Below are 16881 nucleotides of genomic sequence, written 5' to 3' on the forward strand. Positions count from 1 at the left end.
GCTTTGAAGGGAGTTAGAACTTCACTACTTTCTGTATTATTAACAATTCTCCTGAAGTCCAAAAATGCTATTCTGGTGTTCCTATTACAGAAGAACCCTGAATACTATCTGGCTTATAAATTATTCACAAGGTTTTACGTGTGTGATCACACAGTTCCCACGTAAGGACTACATGTTCATAGTAAAGCACAGCCATTCCTACCTTCTCTAACTGTTTTGTTCAGAGTTTCATTCAAACTCCTTCACACTACAAAGTTGCTTTGTAAAGGACAACCCAAGATGCTACTAAAAGGTATAGCCAGGGCTCTGTGCTTGCAGCTCTTTGTTGGTGAAAGTTGAACAAGTGACAACTAACACCCAAAAGCAAAGCGTGAAAGCCAAAAATAATAAACTTCTGCTGTGCTACATCTACCCAGAGCAATCAGTTCAACTGCACAGTAAGTTCAGAAGACTATTCTTAAGAAGGTTAAATGCATTTGACTGAGACTGCCAAGAATCCTAACTGAACGCCCTCAGCTTGGTGATTAAAACATAAGGACTTCCATAACTGAATGAATGCCCGAGACTTACCATAGCTGAAAACTACTCTAATAAAGTCACAGACTGAGCTAGAATGGAAAATGAAATGTGATCTGTAAAATGGATGCTCCCTTTAGGGTAGAAATTAGGAATGCTGGCCAGAGAGCTAATAGCCAGTTTGCCTTCAGACACTGACACACTTCTTAGCCCATAAAGAGATTACAGTTTGAAATGAGATTCCAAACACAATTAAAAGATATGAAACATTAAGCAAAATGGGAACAAGAGGTCTATCTGTGAATATAATTCTACAGTGTTCACCAAATGTGCTATGGCAGGAAATCCTACAAGATGCAGCAGAGAAGGGGACAGCAAACTGCACCCTATAGCCTTCTCCATTAGGCAGAACAGAAAACCATCCCAGATCAAGTTCTTAGTTAAGAAAAAGACTCCAGCTGTCCCGAAGACAGGTTATGAAAAGTAATCTTACCTTCCTTTCCATCAACAGGTTTTGATACTTCCATATCAAAGCTCTCTTGCATCTGCTGGCCCCGGAAGCGGTTGAGGTGCTCCTGCTCTATCAGGTTACTCTCCTCCTCCTCCAGAGGTTGCCACGTACCATCAATAAACCACTGTCCACGCATTACGGGAATCTTCTCTGTTTCTGAAAGCCAAACAAGAGATTCTTTTACGCAACAGAGCCCAGACTGACAGCAGGTAAGGGGGAGGGGGACTCTTGTTTGGTGCTGTGATGGAAAAAGTTACGCTCTCCCTGCTGGGACCCCAGGAAGGAAACCCCAACCACACTGAGAAACACCACTTCTTCCCCATGGGGCTGAGTGTGTTTGGGGATGCAAGGAATGGACAGAAAGACGTATATTCTGCGAAACTGATTTAGAGTTGGGTTAAAAATGGGATTTATACTCCTCTCTATGTGGCTGCCCTATACCAGTAGGAACCGATGGTTTAAAGTTGTAAAGAAGATGCAGAACCAGGAGGAGAAAGCAAACCACACACGCTTGCCCTGACTGCACACAGCCTTGTTTCTTTTGAGAACTGCACTTAAAATAACTCCATTTGTGTATCAATTAACAGAAAGGATGATTTTGAAGAGTGAAGTCATTTCTTAATTAAAACCAGTCTTCAGTGGGGGTTGTTTTCAAGTCACTCTAGTTTCACTTCCGGTGCTCCAAACGAGGAAGCTGGGTGCTGAGCATGTGTTGTCCATGTGATAAAACACAGTTCTCTCCAAAAATGAGCACTGGCACCTATTGTTCATGACTGATGCCCAGATTCAATACTGTGACTGCAGGGAGTAAGAACTATCCTCTTACACAGATCCCTGCAAGCAGGATGAGATAATACTATCCATTTTAGCTCAGAACTTCATAGAACCATGCAGGCTGGAAAAGAACTCCAAGATCCCCTAGCCCAACCCTAGCCCACCCCACTGCCCACATCCCTCAGTGCCACATCTCCATGGTTCCTGAGCACCTCTGGGATGGTGACCCACCAGCCCTGGGCAGCTGTGGCAGTGCTGAATTACTCCATCTGCAGAGAAATGTTTCCTTGTAGCCAATCTGAACCTCTCCTGGCACTACTTCAGGCCATTCTCTCTCATCCTATTGCTGTTGCCTGGGAGGAGAGGCCAACCCCCACCTCACTACCACCACCTTTCACAGAGCTGTAGGTAAGATATCCCTGAGCCTCCTCTTCTCCAGGCTGACCCATCTTCCATCTCTGGAAAATCAAGGTGTGTAGTGTGTGGGTTCCAGAGGCTGTGGGGCTGTGGCCATGGGACTGGCTGAGACCCAAGACCAAGAAAGCAATCCTACCACTGGCTTCCAGTACAAGCAGGGAGAGAGAGTCAATCAAACGCAAACATTGTACATGTGCACATACACACCACGCAAACTCAGCTCTCCAAGGAAGCAAAGCACTCAGCCACAAAAGGAGACACTTAAAAAAGGAGATGAGGGGAAAAAGAGCACCAAGGCTTTACTACTCAAAGAACCGTTCCTACACAGATGGTGTGAAAGCAGCTGGTAAGGGCAGCTGAGAAAAGCAACAGCAGATGCAAAAACAAACAAACAAAAACAGTAAAGGAAAACTAGATACATAAACACAAAGAGAAAAACAACCCAAACAAACAGAAAAGCCAACAGAGAGCACAGAGTTCCCAAGCACAGGAACAGAAAGCAGAGATGCCCACCCTCCTGTCAGCAGGAGCACGTGAAGGACTTTCATACCAGGTGCTCACAGGGGAGAATGAAAAGCAGCAGAGATCTGCAAGCACCTCCCTGACTTTGAATTCTTCATCTCTTAGACCAACGCAGCTGCAACCTAGGAAGGCTAAAGGGAAATCTCCTTGCAATAATCTCCCCCCAGGCAGGAACACTCCAAGTTCCAAAGCCAGTTTCAAAACCTTTTCCATAGAAGACTTACAGGCCAACAGTGTTTCTACAATGCTACAAAAGCCAATCATCTCCTAACGCCCCTGGCTTTGCACCTGGAGCGGGGCAGGCTCTGGGTGATAGCACTGTTGGGCAGCTCCTGCAGCACAGCGAGGTGAGCAGCGGGGAAAGAAGCAGCTGCTGGGGGCAGATAACCAGAGCAAGCAGCCCACATCACCTCTGGGTGCTGGTGTGGGTGCTCTGCTGATCACCCAACTGTACCCATGACCGGGAAACCCACAGGCAGCCCTGTAAACATGCACACAGCATGATGCAGGGAGCAAATGCCCTGAAACAAAGGCTCCTATCACCTCCAGCCTCTCTCCTCCTGGCCTCCTGCACATCCCAGTGCTCTCTTGTTCCTCCTTTCCAGGATTCGCAAAGCCTGTTTTAATGATCTGACCACCACTGCAGCACCAGACCTCACCAGTTTGGCTGGCCTGACCAAAATGCCAACAGACATCAGTGGCCCTGCCTGTGGCATGGCACCTGGAACTTGATGATCCTTGGGCTCCCTTCCAACCCAAGCCGTTCTATGATTCTATGGCACAGCACAGGATCCACTTCTGCTATTCAGTTGCTAAAACAGCTCTTCCAGATAGCACTGAATTGTTCCATCCTGGATTTTGGATGTTTTGGATATCGATGATCCAACCAGATGAATGAGGAGGCTGGGCTGCTGGAAAGGCATGGCTACTTAATGAAAATGGATCTGAACAATCAGAAGAACAGAAGGCAGCTTTAAACTGCAGGAATTAATCGTCATGACAAGGGACACAAACTGCAGCTGTCTATGAAAACTAAAACTCATTTTAGAGTCGACATCCCATGAATGAAGAGCCAAACATCAAGTTTTGGAATGAGCTTTCTCAAACTCAACCTGTTAACCACACCAATGTTAATCATTATTAATCACTGCTGCACAGAGAACAAAAAGCAAACTGCAGCAGCAGCAGCTCATCGTGGCTTCCCTTCACCTCGGCTGTGTCCCCCTCTGTTTTACACCTGTCACACACCCACATTGTTCCACAGGGCTAATGCACACACACCCAGCTCTGCGGCCCTCACAACAGAGCTCTGTCTGCAGGAAGAGCCGAAGCACACACAGTATGGGAGTGAGCATAAAGGATCCCATTGTTGCCGAAGCAATGGCACAACTGTGTCAGATGTTGATCCTCACTGGGAAAAATCTGCAAGCAGCTCCTTAATTCTTCACTAAGCATTCTGATGAGGCTCCATTCACTGAATCCGTAAAAAGATTGAAACAAGAAGAAAAGAAGGCGATATGAATACTATTTTATACTCCAAACCAGACGAAGACAACACACCTCTTTTTCATTTCTGGAGGGTTTTGAGGTTTTCACACGGGAATTCCCACCTACAGATTTCTAAAATTCGAAGCATTAGAAATTAAAATAAACATTTTCGGGCTCTTTCTGCCGGAAAAAATCTTTCCCACTGAGTTTCTTTAAAGTAGAGCACAGCATTCAACTGCAACTCTCAAATAATAGATAGGCAGCTGCCTCTCCCAGAGAAGCTGGGCCAGGAAAAAGAAAAATGGAACGATTCAAATAAGAAAACATTTATAGTAAAATCTTTACAGCCTAATTTGGTTTAGGAATAAAATAATATATCTGGCTCTAGGGCTGGAAAGGGCATTTATCTGGAAAACACTCCATCTGTAAATCACTTTCAGATCCAGAGGCAGATTATTACAGGGCTTTGTTTTCAGAGCAGGACTTCAAAAACGGAGCCGGGTTTTCCAAAGCTCAGTGGGACTTTAGGGAGACCCAGGGGTTTCTCCCCACCAACACTGTAACTGCTGGGGATTGGGTGAGGTGATCTGCAGAGGTCCCTTCCAAGCCTGACCACTCTGTGTTTCCCAGCGTCTGCAGCCACAGCATCTCAGCTCACTGTATTTCACATCCCGGGTGCGAGGCAAGCTTGATCACCCTTATGCTGCTGGGAAACCCCAGCAGAAAGACCACCCGGCACGGGGGGAATGCCCCTCCCAGCCAGCAGGAGCACAGGGTGGTTTTCAGAAAAGCAAACAGTCTTTCAGAATCACTGGATTTGTTGGAGATGACAATGAACTGCAGCACACAGCTGCTGTTAGTGAGACTTGGTAAAGTGGGGAAAAAGCAGCTTCCTGATGGCTGTGTTGTGAAAGCCAGGTAATGAGAGGACAAGGGGGAATGGTTTCAAACTGAGACAGGGGAGGTTTAGGTTGGATATGAGGAGGAAGTTTTTCCCCCAGAGGGTGGTGACGCACTGAACAGGTTGCCCAAGGAGGCTGTGGATGCCCCATCCCTGCAGGCATTCAAGGCCAGGCTGGATGTGGCTCTGGGCAGCCTGGGCTGCTGGTTGGCGACCCTGCACATAGCAGGGGGTTGGAACTGGATGAGCACTGTGCTCCTTCTCAACCCAGGCCATTCTGTGGTTCCATGATGGCTGCATTACCAGCGTGCAATGCTGGGCTGCACATTAGGTCATACTGCAAGCAGGGCGACAACAACCTCCTGATCCTCAAAGCCACCAGCTCCCATAGCGGCACTGGGTGGTGAAGGAAGGGCGGTGTGTTAAGGCAATGGCTGCGGGCACGGGGCTGGGTGGGGAGCCCAGTACTTACAACACAGCAGCAGGTCCTTCGGTATCACCTGGCTGAGAGAAACCTCAAAGGTGTGCCGTGGTAAACAACCCTGCTAATCTCAGACAGGTCCGCTTACACCAAGATTATCCTGTGATTCATCCAGCACGATGCAAGCTATTACGGTAATCACCATGTAACAGCAGTGTACCAAACCTGCTATTTTAAGGCCCAATTGCACTCCTATCCAATCATTCATTCATGTCTTGAATATTCACCAGTGATTGCAGAAATCGTAAGCCAAGCTCTCCCTGCATCCTTCCCTTCTATGAAAGCAATGAAATATTTACATCCAACTGTACTTTGGTTTTTCTCTCCCCCAATATGGAATTCAAACTCTGTAGGAGGGAATGTTAAGAGTTCATCTTCGTCACTCCAACCTTGATCCCCAGGAAAGGATTTGCCTCGATTTCTTTGCTGCCTTAGGTCTTATACCACGTAATCTGCAGCTGGCAGTGCTTCAAAGTGAGGCCCCATGTGTTTGGCCAGTGCTCACTTATGTGCTGTATTACACAAGAATTTCTAAGTTGGAATGGCAGAGATCAGGAGCTAATGAAAGGCACTTCATTTTAATTAGCCATACATATTTCACCACTTTTAAAGAAAAACAGTTCCAGCAATGGCAACAAAGGATTCATAAATTTTTAAACAAAAAGTTCTTTTTTTCCCTGAAAAATTCTAAGAATACAAAAGCTGTAATTAATGATGTGCAGAAACAAGAACGTGTGCAATTTACACCATCATAACCTCCTAAGTCCTCTGAAGGGGAAGAACAGGAAAAATAGAAGCTGTATCAGGCTGGATGGGGCTCTGAGCACTGATGGAGCCCTGTGTGTCCCTATGCATTGCAGGGGGCTGGGCCAGATGGCCTTCACAGGTCCCTTCCAACTCAAACGATCCATGATTCAGCACACCCATGCTGTTATTTATACACATATATACCCCAACCATTTCATTTCACAGTGTTTGTGAGATCTCCACCCAAACAAAAATGGCATCCAAAAGCTATGTAAATCCATCATAACATAGTGGGAAAACAAATTATGGCTCTAATTTTGCCTGCATTTTTTCCTTCTTGTACTACTCAATGATCATCATCATTTGTTCCCTGCCACCACACGGCTTGAAATTGCATATACCTAAATTTAATAGCCTACAGCATGGACTGTGGCTCATATTGGCCCCTTGATTCACAATTAAGAAAGCTTGCAAAACTAAGACCACACAAACTTGTAATTAAAAGCAAACAGAGCTTAAACGAGAAAATGAAAGGAGGTCCCTCTCAGAAATGTTGATGCAAACTGGCATGCGACCTAGAAGACACGTATATAGAATAAAATGGTATGAAAGCAAGATACAGTGAGCTTTGGACAGGGGGTGACCTCACTGCAGCCTTCCACTACCTAAAGGGAGCCTAGAAACAGGAGGGGAGCCAACCCTTTGAAAGGGCTGCTAAAAGCAGGACAAGGGGAAATGGTTTGAACTTGAAGGAGCAAAGGTTTAGGTTGGATGTCAGGGGAAGTTCTTTACTGTGAGAGTGGGGAGGTGCTGGAACAGCTGCCCAGAGAGGCTGTGGATGCCCCGTCCATCCCTGGAGGTGTCCAAGGCCAGGTTGGATGGGGCCCTGGGCAGCCTGGGCTGGTATTACATGTGGAGGTTGGTGGCCCTGCCTGTGGTGGGGGGTTGGAGCTTTGTGGTCCTTGAGGTCCCTTCCAACCCGAGCCATTCTATGATTCCATCATTCAAAACAAATTGTTCAGAGGGCTGGAGGGCAAAGTTAAGGCACCTCCAGCACCATCATGTCTCATGAGCCTCATGAAGCTCCTGACAGCTGTAACAGTTTTCCTAGCAATGAGATCTAAAAGTTTAATATAACATTTAGAGACTCAAAAATATAAATTAAAACTTACACTCTGCTGAAACCTACAAAGCCAAAGGGCTGGACATGGAACGAAGGTCCATGAGGTGCTGTTGGCCTGATATCCAGGACTCCTGCTCTCCAGCATAGTCATTTCTCTTCCTTAAATTTGGCTTCCTTATCAGTACAGTTGTGAATGACCTCTAGTGCATGAAGATAACACCTGTGCAAGCTGAAGGTATCTGCAAAGCTATGATATCTCAAGCTTAAAGCTCCCTACGTAACGAAGAGAGAAGCCCACACACTTACTAATGAAGGGGGAAAAACTAGGCAAGAATCATTCTTTGACATTTTGAGTCCTGCTAAGAAATGCTGAACACTTTGTGCCTTGGAGCGCAGCACTGCCAGTAAGAACCTGGACACAAGAAGCTGGATGTTAACATGAGCCACTTAAATGAACATCTTTTACAACTACACCCTCGATGCTATTCTGGACTTTTTCATATCAGCTATTCGTTCCTGATTCACCAGCCCTTCCAATGATATTTTAGGTGTGCTCACTTCTGCATAACCCATAGGACTTCTCACTTAGGAATGAGGGCCAGAATTACTCACATTGCACCAGGGTGCATCCCCACACCCGACAGCCATCACCACCACTGCCTATAGAGCTGCAGCATTGTGCAGATTCTATTTGTGCCAATGCAAATGCACAGAGCACAGCTTGCAGGGTAATATCTCTTCCTCCTAGCTCCCCTATGGAAGGGTTTGCAGAGCCCCACACAGGGAGAAGAATGCAAGAGAAGAGGAAGCTCGACTAAGAGAATTGATGGCTATAAAAGCTGATAATGAGATTCCTAAATTTAATGCCAGTGATGTGATCATGCACACAGGGTGAACAAACCGATGTAAGGAAATAGACAAAACCTAGAATTTCATTATTTCCTGACTGCTGGGTAACAGAACAGGCTTTTTGTCACAGCTCAATGTTCTGCAGCTTTCCAGCTATCTCCCAGTCCATTACTGCAGGATAAAGCAGGTTACTGATATTTAAATAAATGGCACCATTCCTTTAATCACAGCCAGAATGACCTTCCTTTGTTTAACCAGCAACACAACAATCCCTCCTGCTCCTGCAGAAGTAACAACATCACCTAGAGAGGAATTTTTGGGTGAAATCCACCCTCAGACAACTTAACAGAAAAAGTCACGTGAATTTACAGAGCCAGAATCTTACTGAGCATCCAAGATCCAGAGATTTCCTTCACTGAGTGGTAAAGGGTATTATGCTGCTGGTCCACCAAATAATTCTGATTTGCTTTACTGAGCCAATGTCAAGACTACAGGTGGAAGTTACCCCCAAAATACAACATGCACCATGTTTTTCAGGAAGGGTTTTCCTTTTAAGTTAGTAGCTGGAGGAAGATCACTGCAATTACTCTCTACACAGAGCTGAAGCCAACGGTCTGACACAAAATCCTACAGCTCACCTTATCAGCTGCCTTAACAGTGTATGGAACCATGCTGGACTGTTAAATCATGAGCAGAGGTTGTAGCCTTAACTTCAGAGCCTTATTTTTATTGAGTACTTATCCATTAATACAGTTTATCCGATGTTAATACCAGTACTTTGAAGTGAAGCACTTGCACCAGCAGCACTTGTTGCTGTAGTTGCTCAGTTTTAGCAGACAGTCCCTTATCAGCCCTTTTCTAACACACAAAGCTTGCACTTTTTGCAACAGCATTAGGTGAAAGCTAAGCTGAACTACCACAGAATGACTGTGCCTCATGACAAACATATGTGAGCACCTCCTGAACTCGAGCACGTGCTCTAATCCCATTGAAAGTCATGGGACTTTTGCACAATCACATCCTCAGCGCTGAGTGTTTGTGCTCTCCTGGGAAGTGCTCTTCAGTACGTCTCTGCTAGCAAGCTCCCTCCAGCACCAAGCAGCAGTTATTATGTATGTGCAGTTTCAGAAAGCAGGTCCCTCCATAGGAATATCCGTACTTAAAAAAGCAAGCTTTCTCCTGTGCATGCCTAACACCTACCACGAGCACTAACGAACCAGACGAACAAATGCATTCAGGGCACATCAACTCTTTCTCTCATCTCCTTCCCTCCCCCTTCTCTGCAGAGGGTTATCCTCCACCCCACTGCTCACTTACTGTGCTATTCACCAAGTCCACTGTCTCTGCAGTGTCTCCTTTCCAGCCTCCTGCCAGGCACATCCTGGTGTGTCTTCACAGCTACGTGCAGCCCACACTCAAACAGAGCATACCACCCTACTGACCTTCTTTCTGGCCAACACTTAAAGCCATTACATACCCACATCTTTTTCAGCCTTAGAAATACAACTGATAGGATTGCCCATAGCATTCCCAGCATCTCCGTTCTCCTCCTTGTTCATCATAGCCACCAGAAGCGATGGATCACACCAGCGGATGAGCACAACTCACTCTGTAAGCGGGATCACTCAGCTGGAGTTCACAACATCCAGCAGACAGTGTTTCTGACATCACTGACATCAAGAAAACCGATTAGTTTTGCTTGAGCAATACTTGTAAATCACAACAATAAAAACTGAATTTGCAAAAGGAATTAATCTTCAAAGGCACATCCAAGCAAAGTACCAACATCTCCCACCTGCTTTAGAAAAGCATCCTAAAAGTCACAACTTACCCCTGCTGAAAGGGACAAAGGCACCAGAAAGCAGAAGCTATGCACACTGAGCACTGCAGAGCTTTCAGCTTTGCCATCACGTAAGCCTTCTGATCAGGAAGGAGATGGCTGGCCCGAAACTAACAAGACACTTTGGGAAGGAAGAGAGCAATGCAATTAAGAGGAGAGGCAGAAAAGTAAAACCCAGGAAAGATCTCAGTTAGTGAAAGTAATGCTTCACCTTGCCATCAATATTTTATTTGCAAGTGAAGAATAACATGCCTGGTGAGAAAAAAACTCCTTTAGGACATGGTATCAACTGAGTTCAAAGTGTGTCTAACACACCAAAAGCAATGTGCTAGGCATGCTGTAAAGCAACAGAAGAAGTGTTCTGCTGCTGAAGACAGAGTAAAAAAAATGCAAACCACATACTGCTAACTATTAGTTCCAAATCCTCAGTTTTCACCTACCTTATAAATGTGTTTTAATGCTATTCCTGTTTCAGAATAGAAGGAAAAAACCATAAAGCAATCACACAGGCTCAGAATACCAGAAGTCAATTAAGTAAGCCAGGGAAGCAGTGCCATGGATGGGCTCGGGGTGCCGACCTGTAAGAAGCCAATGTGGAAATTTACACTGCCTAGAGAAGGCACAAGCAGCCAGCACTCTGGCACAAAGCAGGCAGCAGAGAAGCACCTATCAGCTCTTGCACGCTGATTTTCAGTCTCGACAGCAAAGCTGTAACAACCACCAGTGGCTGACGTACAAAAGGGTTTGTATCTCGCTGCTGACCTCCACCTCCTACATCAAAACAAGCACATCAAAACAACCCACTAACAAAACAGCCGTTAGTAAGCATCTGGTGCCAAGCATTACCCACTATACTCTCAAGATTTTTCAGCGACTCTGACCGACTCTAAGTTCAAAGGGTTGATAACACATCCCTGGCACTCACATCTCATTTTGCAGGAAGCTCACCTGGCAGAGGCTTTTCACCACGACTGCTCCTTCTTGCCATCTATAAAGTGACTCACAGACAGCTCACAAAAGAACTACGGAGTTCTTGGGAATTGCTTTCAGTACAAGCTTGAAGGGATCTCAAACAGATTTTAAACCTGTCCAACTCCAGCTGAAGTTTAAGGACTCAAAAATCTGTATCTGGGGATCCAATGACCCCCTCTGCATTCACACATGGGCTAAGTAGAATCTCCGCTAGCAAGCAGTGCAGCAGAAGTTACCTCCATATCTTCAGTCAAGGATGGTCCTAATGAAGCGTTCTTAATTTCTTTAATTCAGTATGTGGTATTTTAATTAATAGGTGCCTGCAAACTGTCAGGTACAAAAGCATACACATTAAAAAGAAATAACAAACAAAACTCTTACTGAGTCTGCTTCTCCCCACATACCAACAGACCTGTACAGAAGTCCTACTTCAATTTTAAGAGGCACTGATGCACGACAGACAGCAGTAGAGGTGATGTATCCCCAGCAGCCAGAATTCAAAGTGGAGAACTGGTGTAGTATTAAGCATGGAGGTTGGTGGCCCTGCCTGCAGCACTGGGGTTGGAGCTTCATGATTCTTGAGGTCCCTTCCAACCTGGGCCATTCTATGATTCTATGAACATGCTGAGATGAGGACAACTACCTGGAGAGTGAAAGTGGACTAATATATAAGAAATCAGTAACTTGACAGCGTTATTGCTAAAAAGCAAGGGAAAGGCAGGGCAACAGTTGCATGAGACAAAGTCATGAGTCCCAAGCCAATGAATAGAACAGTCACCCAGAAGTCTGCAGTTTAAACAGACTCATCCAGAGCTTTGAAAACCAGACTAAAGCAATCTACAAAAAACAGTTGCAAAGCAGCCCTCTTTGAGTAGGAGCACGGAGAAGGCTGGGCACTCTAAGAGGATTCAAAGAACAGACTTGCACATCGAATATCACTCATCACCATGTTTTCAGAAGACAAGAAGCCCAGCTCCAAGCTACTCACTTATCTGGAAGCCTCCATTAATAATTTCAGTTCTCTTGTGCTGTCTTTGCTACTTCTACAATTCTAATTAAATAAATCCCAGAGGTCACAAGGTAAGGATAAAATTCTCAGTAATTAATCTCTTCAAACTGTAACTCAGTCTGATATTTCTGATGTTACAAAGGAATCCTGTGGCGAGCTTAAGATTTCAGACAACACAGAACGAAAAAAATATTTCAGCAAAAGCCAAACTACAATCAGCATCTTCCTGTTATTGAGATTACAGAACAGCTGAAGAACTGTCAGGGCACCCAACACTGTTGCTGTGAGATAGCAGCCGTCCCTGAAGAGTAATACATATGTGGAACAGAACAACAGGGAAGAACAAAGATAAAAGCTTTTGACCTTTGCACTGAACTGAAAACATGAATCAGCAAAAACAGAGAGCGGTTTCTGTACTCTTTAATGTGCAGCTCAGCATATTTTATGTCAGTTGTACTCGTTGTTTTTCATGCTCATGCAATCAGAGAGCAAGATCCTCCTCCTTTACCCACACACGTATCTAGCATGAGATCTGGTATGCCATCAGTAGCTCCCTCCCACATGGCAGGGACCAAAGTAGCATGTACCCTTCAGATCCAGAATTGCACGCACGCCATTAGATGGGAATAACAGCCACACCAAGGTCTTCAGAAGCAGGAGATGAGACAGAATCCTTGGGATCTGACCTTGCAATCTTCTGGGGCCTGGGCGCAGCAGAGAACCAGGCAGAGAGCACCAGGCAGCAGCGCAGCAGAGCCATGCTGGCCATCTGCCTACAGGGGAACGCACCGCCTCACCTGGGAGGAGAGAATGGGAGAAAGGCAAGAACTCTCACATATACAGGGAAGAGGCAATGAAACGTGCGAGCAAAGGAAGCGTTAGGTCAGAAGGCACTGACAGATCCCTGAAACACCAGAAGTTTATCTTAGTCTTGCAAATGAGCAGACCAGATAAGAAGAAAAGACTTGAGCACTCTTTATTCAGCTTTCTGAGGACAAAAAATTATCCCCATTTTTAGCACTGTGAGTTTATTTCTCTGTCTAGTACTGCTTCTAGTGCTAACCTCTGGAAATCTCTCCTTCCAAGCATCAGAAATGGTCTCTGCACAGTACACGTTATTATTTCAAACATCTGCTCCTCAGGCTTAAGGAGGCTGAATCAGCTTCCAAAATGGACCAGGTCAAGAAATTAAACCTTTAAGCTGCTGATGAGCACAGCCTCTTGCTCGCATTACCAGGAGCAATCCTGCCTCACCTGGCAGCTCTGCTCACTCTGTCCCCTCTGTCCCTATGGCACAGGCAGCAAGAGGGACAGCAGCAGTTTCCTCATCCCTTGGGTGATCTGTAACCACGTGGCAGATGCAACAATCACCAGCAGTCATTGCTTCAGGGTGGTCATAGAAAAATCCCCACTGTCCAAACATGGAGCTGTGCCCAGGCTCTTCTTTAACTCAAAATGTGCATGGACTGGGAGCTCCCCTTACTCCTTGGGCTCACTATCTGTCTTCTGGGGTGATCAGCTGAAAAACAGAGGTTTCACACACTTCAAGTGAATTGTACCACATGCTATTGTCTTTTATGGATCCCCCTCCTGTAAAGATGACAAGAAAGAAGGGAGGAAACAAGCAAGAGCCCTACTTTTTAGATCTGCTCCTCTGCGACTCCCATCAGCCCCAAATCTCCCAAATAAGTCTCACAAATTTACAGAGACCAGAGAAAACTGCCTGCTCCTCTCCCAGGTCCATGTGAGGACATCTCTTGCTCGACCAGTCTGCGTCTCGCTCCATTACAGTCCCCTTGGCCTTGAAGGAATACAGTCGGAAGGCAAGTCTTCAGGGACAGAGGGTAAGCAGTGGCACTGCCTGTCTGCTCCAGGAGAGCTGATGCTTGTCCAGCAAGACCCTGGGACACATTCCCTCCAAAGAAAGGTGCCTACTCTTTCATCTGTTTCCAGAGGTCCCCTCTCCTCCAGCAAAGGAGACAGGTGAATGAAAAGGATGGTGCCTCATGAGGGAGAATGAAAAAAGGTGTACATCACCACATCCTTTTGAAGTTGAGCTGGTAAAGCAAACACCCTTCACTTAGAAGGATAAGAAGTAAGGACTGTGCATCTGAGATGCCCGTTGCATCCCCTTGAAGCAGAAAGCAGAAGTCCCATTTCATGCCTCTCCCAGTGGAAGGGTGATTGGGTTGGGGAGATGAAGCTCCACTGCTTTCCTAGAAGAGAGGATGACAGTAGCGGAAAAGCCAGGTTTCCATTGATCCTCACCAAAGAAAAGAGATCAGAAGCATGCATGTGGCAGAGAGACAATGGACAAATAACTGCCTGGTATCACCCTGCTCCTCCTGAAGAGCAGGTATACATACTGAGCGAAGTGGTGAGTAGTGACAGTAAATCTCCACTCTCACCCTTTCCCATCGGGGAAAAGGTCAACTCTTTGAAAGGGGAGATGATAGCAGGACAAGGGGAAATGGTTTGAACTTGAAGGAGCAAAGGTTTAGGTTGGATGTCAGGGGGAAGTTCTTTACTCTGAGAGTGGTGAGGTGCTGAACAGCTGCCCAGAGGGGCTGTGGATGCCCCGTCCATCCCTGGAGGTGTTCAAGGCCAGGTTGGATGGGGCCCTGGGCAGCCTGGGCTGGTATTACATGTGGAGGTTGGTGGCCCTGCCTGTGGCGGGGGGTTGGAGCTTCGTGATCCTTGAGGTACCTTCTAACCCAAGCCATTCTGTGTGTGATTCTGTGAAATGGGAAGTACAAGCAAGAAGGTTCTCAGCCACCTTCCTCTGTACCTATCAAGAAACAAGAGGATGCCCATTCCACCATCTCTGTATGCCAGGTGTGCATGCCCAGATACCCATTTCCTTTAGATGCACAGGGGGGAAAGAGAGGGAAAGGTGCCCAGATCCCTTTTCCGCCAGAAGCGTGTGAAGAGGTGCCCAGCGTCTCCTCTCCCCCATGAGGAGAACGCCCTTCTTGTGTGTCCCTCCTTGCCCCAGTATGTGACATCCTGCCCAGTGGGCCCCATCCCTTCCCCCCAACTGTGAGCATCGAATGGGTGCAACAGGGAGCACTCGCCCCCCCATCCGTACCAGGAGAGCAGGAAGGGCCGCCTGCTAAACCCATTTTCCCTGAGCAGCTCCCTGTGGGGGTAAGGGACACCCAGCGACCCTTTTTGGGTCAGGGCAGACGGCAGACGGCACCCCACTACCTCAGGCATGAGGGTCTGGGCCTTCGGGGGTGGAAAAGCACCTCATGAGGTCCGCGTCCTTCGGTCCCACACACCCGAGGGGGACCCGCAGCGCCTGTGTGTGAGCTGCCGTCTGTGAGCTGCCCTCGTTGGCACTGCGGGACCCTTCCTGCCTCCCCCCCGACCCCCCGACGGCCCCGGGCCGGCAGCGGCCGCACTCACGGTTCCAGTAGACGGGGTAGCACTCGGCGTTGGCCACGTCCACCTCGTAGAGCCCGCTCCGCACGCACACCGGCTCCACCGCCGTCCGCTCGGGGCCGGGGCCGAGCGCTCGGAAGGCCAGTTCGATCCGCAGCGAGTCGTAACCGATGAAGGGCTTCCAGTTCTTCCGGTCCTCCCGGTAGAACCAGCGCACCTCCTCGGCCCCCAACTCCCGCACCACCTCATAGCGGGGCCGCCCGCCGCCCGCCGCCGAGCGCGGCCGTTTCCTCTCGGGCAGCGCGGAGCAGCCGCCGCCGCCGCCGCCGCTCTCGCCGCTCGCCAGCCCCGCGCCCTCGCCGCCTTCCCCGGTGCCGGAGGAGTAGCGCAGCGAAGCGCCGGACTCGGCCGAATCGAACTCGCCGCCGCCGGTCGAGTCGCTCGGGGTGGCCGCCTCCGGTTCCCCCTCCTCGGAGGAAGAGGTGGAGAGCGCGGCGCGGAGCGGCGGCACGGAGCGCTGCCGGGGGCGGCGGGGCGGACGGGCCAGGGGATGCTCCGCCGCTTCCTCCTCCTCTTCCTCGCCGCCGGCCGCCCGCTCGTAGCGGCCGCCGTAACCGCCGCCGCCGCCTTCCCCGGGCAGCTCCCAGGCGCCCTGCGGCGAGCCGGGCTCGGGGTAATCCATGCTGCGGCGGTGCCGCCTCACCTCGGCCGCCCTCGCGCCGCCCCGCTCACGCCCGGCTCGCGGCTGCCGCAGCCGCCGGCTCCTCCGTCCGGGCGGGGGCGGCGCCGCATCGTCACGCGCGCCGCGACGCGGCCGGGGGCGGTGCGAGGCGGGAGGGAGAGGAGGGCGGGAGGGAAAGGAGGCCTGGGCTCAGGGCTGCCTGGCGGCTGCCGCCTGCGCGTTCGCTGCGCTTGGGCTGCCTTACAGCTTGCGGGCACTGCCGCGCCGTTATCCCCGTCAAGCCCCCAACACCTCTCGGGGTTACGCGGCACCCACACGCGTATCACAGAATCGCAGAGTATCTCGGGTTGGGAGGAGCCCGCAGGGATCACCGTGCTCGTGGCTCCGCGCTGACTACCCGAACCCTACGGCTCACTGGAACAGGTTGCCCAAGGAGGCTGTGGATGCCCCATCCCTGCAGGCATTCAAGGCCAGGCTGGATGTGGCTCTGGGCAGCCTGGGCTGCTGGTTGGCGACCCTGCACACAGCAGGGGGTTGGAACTGGATGAGCACTGTGCTCCTTTGCAACCCAGGCCGTTCTAGGATTCTATGATTCTATGGCTCAGAGCCGTGTCCCAGTGCTCCCTGTGCTCTGGCAGCTCGAGGCTGTGCCCACCACCCTCTGG

General features: G+C 48.8%; 1 protein-coding gene across 6 annotated transcripts in view; it reads right to left on the reverse strand.

The window, feature by feature from the left end:
* The window catches only part of DDHD1 (DDHD domain containing 1), a 62295-nt gene extending 46014 nt beyond the window's left edge, over nt 1-16281 (reverse strand). For 2 of the 6 annotated variants that reach the window (XM_046942618.1, XM_015276779.4), the window contains exons 1-3: nt 15559-16281; nt 12837-12947; nt 1010-1183 (exon numbers count right to left, since the gene is read on the reverse strand). In XM_046942618.1, coding sequence (XP_046798574.1) covers nt 1010-1183; nt 12837-12947; nt 15559-16216 — 943 coding nt within the window. In that variant the 5' untranslated portion in view covers nt 16217-16281. Of the gene's footprint in view, nt 1-1009; nt 1184-12737; nt 12948-15558 lie in introns of all 6 variants that reach the window. The other 4 variants (XM_046942617.1, XM_046942616.1, XM_046942620.1 and 1 more) reach the window with 2 other exon arrangements.
* Between the last annotated feature and the right edge of the window lie 600 nt (nt 16282-16881).

Source organism: Gallus gallus, chromosome 5 (assembly GCF_016699485.2).
Source record: "Gallus gallus isolate bGalGal1 chromosome 5, bGalGal1.mat.broiler.GRCg7b, whole genome shotgun sequence".
Classification (NCBI taxonomy): domain Eukaryota; kingdom Metazoa; phylum Chordata; class Aves; order Galliformes; family Phasianidae; genus Gallus; species Gallus gallus.